We start from the raw sequence: 9,694 nt of genomic DNA, 5'->3' as shown, positions 1-9,694 counted from the left end.
CGTGGGGCGGGGGGTTTTTGGGGGGAGGGCGTCTCGTCCGCAGCGAGCGTGCCAGGATTTCCAGGTGCTCGACCCGAACGCAAAGAAATTTGACTTGAGAGTAATCCCCACCGGTAACTTTTTGGGCTGGAGGGCCTGAAGGGTCAAACTTGGTGAGTTTATGTGCGAGCAAAGACCCCTCGGCCTTCTCCGGAGTCGAGGCCGGGCGGATCCATCCACCCATCGTTGGTTTTCCTGCGGTTGCACCTTTGGGAAGTGCCGTTGTGGGCTGGGGGAGGGGGCCAGGCTTCATCGTGACATAAAAACGGCCACTTCAAGGACTTGGAAAATCCATCTGCACCTTCTGGGAGCAGCAAAACCACCTGAGGCCTCCCAGGGGCATCAGCAGCGATCTGGGGGGGTCCTGCTTGCACAGGGGGGCTCCAAACAGGACTAACACGGCGCTGTCGCTTCCAGGAGCTTCTTACACAAGACACCCCCAGTTTCTCGTGCTTTCCTCAGCTTGATGTGGAAAACTTCTCCACAAGAGCCACAGGATGGAGAAACCAGGAAGAGGAAAAGTTCAGTTAAACGAGGATTGTTTGGGCAAGCTCTGGAGAAGGATGGATGGAAACGACTCCGCGCAACAGTCTGAGGGTTTCAAAATGGAAAGTAGATTATCAGGGTGCCCTTTAAATTAAATATCGAGGTATTTTCCAAGCCTAAGAGGCCGCTGGAACAGAAAGGCTGGGATATTTTAGGAGAGGCAAGGAAAACGCGTCGTGAGTTTGTCGTGCTCTGCTGGGAAAGGTCTTTGCCGTGGGTTTTGTGCCAGGAAACTTTGGAATGCTGGCAGAGCCAAAGAGCTGCCTGGCAGCATCTTCCCTGCGTCAGCCCTTCAGCCCCTGTCCTGCATGATCCGTGACCCGCCGTCCCTCCGGAGCTCTCCGTGCCCGGCTCCTCCCGTGCCACCCTGGGCACAGCCATACCTCCTCCGGGCAGGCAGGGCCGGGCAGCTGCCAGGGATTCGGGATCTCCCCCCAGCGTGTCCAGCCCCATCCCGGCGTTCCGAGGGCTGGGAGCTGGGAGGAGCAGGGTGTGCCCCCAGCCCCGCTCCTGGTGTCTGCTCCTGCTGCCAGCAGCCCCGGGGTTGACGCTGGCTGTACGTGTGGATGTCTGTATTGGGGTACCGTGTATATTCCGGGGTCTGTAATGAGCATATCTGGTTATCAATGTGATCTATCGGGACATATCCGTTTCTCCCACATCTATCCACTGCTGGCTTCCCAGCAAAGGGAATCCTTTGGACTTTTCTGTGCTGCTCAGACTTTAAAAAGGAAAAATAAGAAAAAACACGATCAGAATCAAGTTGTTGCCTGTGGCATCTTCTCTCCTCCAGGATGGTCTCCGTGGGCAGAGGAGGCTCTGGTGAGCTGCTCTCCTGCTGTTCCATTATCCCTTTTCCCTCCCACCTGGGGCTTGTGTCCGTAGGAAAGGCAATATGGGAACAAATACCTTTGGAAGAGCAGGAGCTCTCCTGACTCCAGGGCAATGGCCCCAGGGCTTCCAGAGCGCTGTTCCCAGGCCCAGGGATCCCGGGAGCCTCGGGTGTCTCCCAGATGTGCTTCCCAGGATTCCTTCCCCAGGGATTTCTTTGCTTTTCCACTGTGGATGAAGCGAGGAGAAAGGGGAGCTCCTAGCTCCAGGGGCAACAGGAAAATCGTGAATTTTTGGGGAAATGAGACCTGCTCACCCAGGGAAGGCAAACTGAGACCTGCTCACCCAGGGAAGGCAAACTGGGAGAGCAGGATGCACACAGTGGAGTCCTCGGTAAACCCTGTGTTCCTGAATCCAAGGAAAACCTGGGCATGGGGTGTTTGGATGAATCTGAGCAGTGTGAGAGGGATTTTAAAAACCCAAAATCGTGTAAAGAAACTGCTAGAAAGGAGGGGGCTCCTGGTTCTTCTCTCTGTGGGAAGCAGGGGGATGCTGTGGCTCCCGGCTCGGGAGGAGCGGGCTCTCGGTCGGACCAGCGTGCCAAGAAGCTGGGAGCAGGCAGAGGGAAGGGGCCGCCGAGGGGGATCGGCCCTGCCGAGCTCCAGCATCGCCGCGTCCCCTGCAGGTCCAGGCGCTCCCCCCGCGGCACCGCGCCAAGGAAAACACCGGCAACCCGATCCCTTCCCGCTGTTTGTCCCGGAGCCGGAGCCGGGGGCCGAGCCCGAGCCGGGGGCTGCTCCCGAGCCGGGGCTCGCTGCCGCGGTGCCCGCATGGCGCTGCTGCTGCTGCTGCTGCTGCCGCTGCTGGCGGGCGCTGCCCCGGCCCCGGCCGTGCCCCCGGCCATGCCCGCGCCCCGGGAGCTGGCGCGCTCCGTGCTGGAGACGCACGGGCAGGAGCTGCGGCTGCTGCGGCTGCTGGCAGTGGCCAGGACGGTAGGAAAAGGGGTGCGGGGGGTGCTCCCGGCTCCCATCCCGTGCGGGGCCCCACGGAGCTTTTCTCCCGGCAGAGCTTCGACTGGGGGACTCACTTCAGCATCAACTTCACGGCCCGGCAGCCGCCCTGCCCCAAGCCCGCCCCGGACCCCCGCGGCTGCCGGGGCCGCCCGGGCAGGGTGAGCGTGGGGTGGGACCCCCGAAGCGGGGGGCGCGGGGGGTCCCCGGCGCGCTGAGGCCGCTCTGCCCGCAGGTGCAGCGCTGCTCGGCCCAGGTGTCCGTGTTCACCTTCCTGCCCGACGTGCCGCTGTCGATGGTGGAGTGCGGCCGGGAGCCGGTGAGCGCTCCGGGAGCGCATCCTGGGGGTGGGACACGCGTCCCCCCCACTTCGAGGGGTTTTTCTGGCTCTGGAGTGAAACCCCCCCCTTTATTTCTCTCCGCAGCAGCCCGGTGACAGCGCCCAGCCCCGCTCCCCTGGCACCGACCCAGGTCACTCATCCTCCTCATCCTCATCCTCCTCATCCTCGGGGCCCCCCCCGCGGCCTCGGCCCCCTCCCAGCGCGTCCCTGCGGGGACCGTCCCGCCGCCCCCTGTCCCCGGCGGAGCTGCAATAAAGAGATTTGGGGGTCGGACGTGTGCGTGTGTGGGGGTGACGGTTCGGGGCGCCCGGGGGGCACCCCCGGCGTTGGGCAACAGCGATGGGGCAACTCTGGGCTTGTGCAACCCTGGCACGGGCAACGTGTCACCCCCCGAGGGGTCCCGGCCCCCAAACACCCCGAGCCCGGCCAAGGGGCTCCCCAGGGGTTCAGATGCCACCGCCCATCACGGGGACACACGGGGACCCCCCCGCCCCGCGCGTCCCCCCGAAAGAACGGGGGGGCCACTCTGCGGTTCGGGGCCGGGCGTTTGCCAAGGGGCAGCCCCGGGGCGGCTCCCCAGCCTCCCGTGGGGGATAAAAGGGGCGCGGGGGTGGCCGTGGGGCGACAGCGATGCCGAGCTCGTGGGTGCTGGTGCTGGCGGTGCTGGGGGGGGCCTGCGCCCTCCCCGCCCCGGCGCCCCTCTCCTACACCGAGGCACTGGCGCAGGCCGTGGATTCCTACAACCAGCAGCCCGAGGTGCAGAACGCCTTCAGGCTGCTCAGCGCGGAGCCCGAGCCCGGCCCGGTGAGTGCCCCCCACCCGGGACCCCCCCACGGGTGACATCCCACCCCACTGGTGGTGCCTGATCGGGGCTGCCCAGCCTGACCCTGAGTCCGCCCTGGTGAGTGGCCCCCACTCGGGACCCCCCGTTTGTGACCGTGACCCCTATTTCTGTCCCCCCACTCGGGGTGCACAGCGCCAACCCGTGAGTGAGTGCCCCCCACTCGTGACCCCCCTCATGACCCCTATTCCTGTCCCCCCACTCGCGGTACCCCACTCGGGGTGCACAGTGCCGACCCGTATCACCCACTTGTGACCCCCCATTTGTGACTGTGACCCCTATTCCTTGTCCCCCCACTCGCGGTACCCCTCTTGGGGTGCACAGTGCTGACCCGTGAGTATCACCCACTCGGGATCCCCCGTTTGTGACCGTGACCCCTATTCCTGTCCCCCCACTCAGGGTGCACAGCGCCGACCCGTGAGTGAATGCCCCCCACTCGTGACCCCCGATTTGTCACACACCCCTCATGATCCCCCTCTTGTGCCCGCTCAGCGCTGGCCCTGAGCCCGGGCCAGCGATTGCCACCCCACTGGTGACCCTCTCCTAGTGACACCCCAATTGCTGAACCCCTCTCCTGTCACCTCCCACTGGTGACCGCCACCCACGCGTGTCCCCAGGGCGTGGAGCTGAGCTCGCTGCAGAAACTCAACTTCAGCATGATGGAGACGGAGTGCGCCGCCAGCGCCCGCGCCAGCCCCGACGACTGCGACTTCAAGGAGAACGGGGTGAGGAGGAGGAGGAGGAGGAGGAGCGGGAGGAAGGGGGACACGGGGCCCCGCTGCCATCCCCAGGTGACACCGCGTGTCCCCCCTGTCCCCCCAGGTCATCAAGGAGTGCTCGGGGCCGGTGCAGTTCCGGCAGGACTTGCCCGAGATCGACCTGAGCTGCTCCGACGCCTCCTCCGACGTGAGTGGGGGGAGCCGGGGGTGGGACGGGAGGGTCCCTGCCTGCCCCGCACCCCCAAAAGGGAGGAGGGTCCCTGTCCCCCATCCCCCAAAAGGGACACCCCGAGTGCTCTGCTCCCCCGCGATGGCTCCAGAGCAGGGTGGGGGGTCCTGGGTGGGGGTTTTAGGTGCAGGGTCCCCGGGGTGGGGTCGCGGGTTTGGGTGTGGGGTGCAGGGCCCCAGGTGGGGCGTCCTGGATGGGGTCCAGGCTTGGGGGCGTGGGTGGGGTCCTAAGTGTTGGATTCTGGATATGGGGTGCCAAGTGTCCCAGGGGTGGGGTCCGTGGTGCGGGGACACGAGTGGTGTCCCTGGAATGGGGTCCTGGGTGGGATCCTGGGGGTGGGGTCCTTGGAGTGGGGTCCTGGGTGGGATCCTGGGGAGGGGGTCCCTGGTGCAGGGTCCTGGTGGGATCCTGGGGATGGGGTCCCTGGAATGGGGTCCTGGTGGGATCCTGGGGATGGGATCCCTCGAGTGGGGTCCTGGTGGGATCCTGGGGGTGGGGTCCCTGGAGTGGGATCCTGGGTGGGATCGTGGGGATGGGGTCCCTGGTGCAGGGTCCTGGAGGGATTCTGGAGATGGGGTCCCTGGTGCAGGGTCCTGGGTGGGTTTCCAGCTGCGGGCGCCCTGGGTGGGGTCCCGGCTGTGCTCCACGGGGGTGTCCCACACCCCCGCACCCCCTGACCCCCCCATCCCCCCGGCAGCCGGTTCTGATCCAGCGCGGCCGCTTCGGGCGCTTCCTGAGGAAGGTTCGGCGCTTCCGGCCCCGGGTGAAGTTCAACGTCCACCTGAGGGGCTCCGTGGGGCTGGGCTGAGCAATAAAGGGGCCACGGCAGTGGCCGTGTGGGCACCATGTCCTCCTGTCTCTGTCACACGGGGAAACTGAGGCACGGCTGGGACACGGGGCTGCTCCCCCACATCGTCCTCAAGGGGACGTGGAGTCGGACTGGGTTCACTCTGGGGAGCACCCGGGACCCCACCCAAAAAAGGGGCCACCGTCATCCCCAGGGTGTCACTGTCCCCACAGAGTCATTGTCCCCGTGGTGGCATTGTCCCCACTGCATCTTGTCCCCCCCAAATCAGCAGTGATGGCGAAGGGAGGTGGGGAGGGGACACAGGGGACACTGTGAGCCCTCCAGGGAGCTGCAAGGGAGGAGCTGGGGGGGTTCAGGTCCCGAGGGGACCCCCATGGTGCACCCAGTTTGGGACAGGGACGTTGTAGGTGCAGATTTGGGGGGCTCGGGGACCCCTGTGCCCCAAAAGTGCCTGGAGCAGGGTCTTGACTGCAGCCCCCTGGGGGTGTTCCTCCTGTCCCCCCAACATTCCTGCGGGTTTGTACCCCACAAACACCTCTGTGGGGACCCCACAGGCTCCGGGGGACCCCCAAGGTGTGCTGGGGACAGGGAAGGACAATGCCAGGGCTCCAAGTCCCTGCAGGAGGCCGGTGCCAGGAGGAGCCCCCGGTGGTGCTCGTGTTGTGCCCATTTTGGGGGAGCTGCTCCTGCTCCCCCGGGATCTTCTGTCACCAGCACTGTCCCCATCCTCGTGTCCCTCTTGTGGTGACAGCGGCAGGGAAAGGCACGGCAGGGCCGGGAAGCAGCTGGAGGTGGGGAGGGACAGTCGGGGGATCCCCGAGGTGGCAGCACCTGCAAGGGGGTCCCTTTGCCTTGGAGAGGTGGGGGAACCCCAGATCTGCCCCAGTGAGTGCCCCCCACTCGTGACATCCCCCTTTCATGGCCCCCAGGGTGTTCCCAGCTCTCACAGCTCCTTGGCTGGGCACGGGGGGATTTGGGGGGTCTGGGAGCACTCGGGGGTCCTCAAAGGGGCGCAGGGACACTCAGGGTGACACCGGGAGTGATGCAAGGACCTTTATTGGCAGGGAAGGGGACACAGGGAGGGGACACAGGGTGGGGGCACAGCAGTGTCACCCCTCAGGGTTTGGGTGCCTTGAGGTTGAGCCTGTCCCGGATCCAGATGCGACTGCACTGGAAGACCCCCTGGAAACGCTGCTTGACCTTGCCAAAGAAATCCTTGATCTTGGATTTCCAGCCGTGGCCAAACTGGGAAAACAAAGAGCAGGGTCAGACTTGCGGGGGGAAGATGAGGAGGGGACGTGGGGGACCCCCGGCAGCCGGGGGGACACGGAGCCATTCCAGCCCCTTCTCACCGCGGCCGGGGCCTTCTCGCAGGAGAGCTCCACCGTGGGCTGCTGCCCCTCCAGGAAAACGGAGCCCTGGCACCGGCTCACCGCCTGTGGGGCACAGAGGGGACACAGGGGAGCCCAACCACCCTCGTGCCTCAGTTTCCCCACTGGATAATCCCCAGCTCCCACAGGACGAAGCCTCACCCCGAGCCAGCGGCTCTTGCAGTTGGTGGCCATTCCCGGTGTCCTGCACGTGGTTTCCTCCACGGTGAAGCTCAGCTCCTGCCGGCTCTGCAGGTCCGAGGGCTGGGAAAAGGGACGGGATCCATCAGGGATCCACCTCCCTCCCAGTGCCCAGCCCCAAGAGGGGCCACATCCAGCCTGGATCGGGTCAGGCTCAACCCGGACTCGGCTGCGCTCAGCCCCAAAACGGGGCAGATCCACGCTGAGCAGGGCCGGATCCAGCCCTGCCCAGCCTGGAGCTTCCCCTGGGAAGGCAGAGCTCAGCACTCACCCAGCCGGGCCGGGGCTGAGCCTCCCGCAGCCGCAGCACGTAGGGACTGGCGGCCCTGGCGTTGAGCAGCTCCACGGCCGCCGCCACCACGTCCCCATAGCTCAGGGACCACCGCGAGGACGAGGACGCCGCGGCTCCTTCCCATCCCAGCGAGGCTCCATCGTGTCCCAGCGTGGATCCGCGTGGCTCCAGCGTGGAGGCTCTGGCCAGGCCCAGCCCCAGCAGCAGCAGCAGCGGCCCCATGGCGCTCCCGGATCCCGATCCTGCTCCCCAGCCGGCCGGCAGCGCTTTTATGGGAGCTGTACCAGGGGCTGGCACAGAGGGACGTTCCGGGGGGATGAATCTGGCCAGGAGCCCAGCCCAGCCCGCTGCGGTGCCCGGGGCGGCGGGGATGGGCGCGCCGGTCACCGTCGGTCAGCAGGGCCACAGGGTGCGGGGTCCCCCTGCCATGGGGGAGGAATGTGTGACCAGGGACAGTGGTGACAGACACGGCCTGTCAGATTAAGCCCTTTTCTGACCCAGAGCTGGGGCAACTGAGAGGCGTTTTAAAGACTTTTATTCCGTTTTCAGTCCCGTGTGAAGGGTGAGGCAGTACAGATGTTATAATTCACACCATTACAATAAAAAACCAGCTATTTCCTAATTACAGTGCATTATAAGCATTTCTTGGCCTATCAGCTTTTGCCACGCCATGCTGTAAGTGTTTTAATCTTCCAAAATTACTCCTCGTGGGTCCCACCACAATGCATCTTTCCTAGTTTTATTTATTTAAAGTATCCAGTCTTATTTGCAAAGCCATCCTTTAAAAACTCGTTCCTGGTTCCATTTCTCCCTCAGCAATGTCCGTCCTACTCCAGGGCATTTCTAAGTTAGCGTTCCTTGTCTCAGTTTGCACAGGGATGCACACGCTGGGAGCCTTCTGCCAGGCTTGGAGAATCCCCTACAAATCCATTTCCCACATTGGATGTCCAGAGTGGATGTCCCCCAGTGGATGGTCCAGAGCGTGGTGGGGGTGAAAGGTCCAAGCCAGGTGAGGGTCGGGTTCTTCTCCCAGGGAACAGGGACAGGACAAGAAGAAACAGCCTCAGGCTGGGCCATGGGAGGTTCAGGCTGGATTTGGGAATATTCATTCCCCAAAAAGTCTGCCCAGCCCTGGCCCAGCTGCCCAGGGCAGTGCTGGAGTCCCCCTTGGTGAAGGGATTTAAAATCCCCGTGGAGGTGGCACTTGGGGACACGGTCACTGCTGGGGATGATTGGGCTTTTTGGTCACCGAGGACTTTTCCCCCCAATTCCCTGGAGACAGACGGGGTTTTCCAGCCCGGGGGTGATTTATGGCCTGTCCCCTCTGCAAACAGGGGAGCAGGAAGCTCCAGGAGGACACCCAGGATCCTGCCCCGAGGGTGACCCAGCGGGTTCGGAGCCGGGATCAATGGAAAACATCCTCATAAATCAATCACACGGGATCAGTGGAAAACATCCTCATAAATCAATCACACGGGATCACTGGAAAACATCCTCATAAATCAATCACACGGGATCAATGGAAAACATCCTCATAAATCAATCACACGGGGACAAAGACACCCGGGGGGGTGGCACCTGGAAGTCCCCAGGCAGGGACGGTGTCAGTCACCGCCCTGCAGCAAACCCCACCTGACCCCGGCACATTCCAGGGGCAGCCGGGTCCAACCTTCCCTGGAGAAGGGTGGGATTGTCCTGCACCACATCCAGCCTCACCTCCAGTGGGGATTCCAGCACATCCCCGAGGATTGATTGGTCTCGCTGCTTCCCTTCATGGCTTTCCCAATTCCTTCCAAACTGCCCCCCCCCATTCCTTAAAAATTCCCTTTTAATTCTGTAATTCCTTCCAAATTCTTCCCCGTTCCTTCCCAGATTCCCTCCAAATTCTTCAATTCTTTCTGAATTTTCTCCAAAGTCTTCCCAGCTCCTTCCAAACTCCTCAGCTATTCGCATTTCCCCCACGTCTCCCACCAAGGATTTAACAGCAAGAGTTTCAAAATAGATGTGAAATATTTTATTTTCATTTTTATCTGCCTGTGCCAGCCCTGAGCAGGCTCCAAAAAGCCACAAAATCCTTGGAGGCCATTTTGGGAATAAAAAAGGGAAAATTCAGTGAGATTTCCTTGGGAAGTTGTGATTCCCAGGACATCTCTCACCTCTGACAGGGATGGTAAATCCCACCCAAAACCAAACCCAGGGCCCTGAGCTGGGGAAATTCCCCGCTCGTAAATCTGACTCTGGGTTTATTTGCCCTTCCCAGGATTGAGCTGTCCCTCCTCATTCCGCAACAGCCACGGGTTTGTCTTGGAGCCGTTCCCACGGCCAGGCCCTGATCCCACCTGGGCTCTGGAAGGTTCCCAGTCAGAGGCAGGGGCTGGGACGGGATGGGCTTTAAGGTCCCTCCACCCCAGAGAGTCCGGGATGCTGGGATACGGAAGGCAGGGCACGGCTGGTCCACCACGGAATC

The 9,694-nt window shown here is 63.1% G+C and overlaps 2 protein-coding genes across 2 annotated transcripts; both read left to right on the top strand.

Moving 5' to 3' along the window:
* Positions 1 to 1,459: 1,459 nt before the first annotated feature.
* LOC119697433 lies at positions 1,460 to 3,204 on the top strand. Its single transcript, XM_038128208.1, has 4 exons — positions 1,460 to 2,408; positions 2,483 to 2,587; positions 2,662 to 2,745; positions 2,852 to 3,204. Exons 1-4 carry the CDS (start codon positions 1,848 to 1,850, stop codon positions 3,020 to 3,022), a joined length of 921 nt encoding a protein of 306 aa, XP_037984136.1. The 5' UTR covers positions 1,460 to 1,847; the 3' UTR covers positions 3,023 to 3,204.
* A 171-nt stretch (positions 3,205 to 3,375) lies between these two features.
* LOC119697434 (cathelicidin antimicrobial peptide) lies at positions 3,376 to 5,402 on the top strand. The gene is made up of 4 exons (XM_038128210.1): positions 3,376 to 3,571; positions 4,226 to 4,333; positions 4,431 to 4,514; positions 5,254 to 5,402. Exons 1-4 carry the CDS (start codon positions 3,398 to 3,400, stop codon positions 5,362 to 5,364), a joined length of 477 nt encoding a protein of 158 aa, XP_037984138.1. The 5' UTR covers positions 3,376 to 3,397; the 3' UTR covers positions 5,365 to 5,402.
* The last annotated feature ends 4,292 nt before the right edge of the window (positions 5,403 to 9,694 follow it).

Source organism: Motacilla alba, chromosome 2 (assembly GCF_015832195.1).
Source record: "Motacilla alba alba isolate MOTALB_02 chromosome 2, Motacilla_alba_V1.0_pri, whole genome shotgun sequence".
Lineage (NCBI taxonomy): Eukaryota > Metazoa > Chordata > Aves > Passeriformes > Motacillidae > Motacilla > Motacilla alba.
This window is presented reverse-complemented; position numbering and strand designations above follow the sequence as displayed.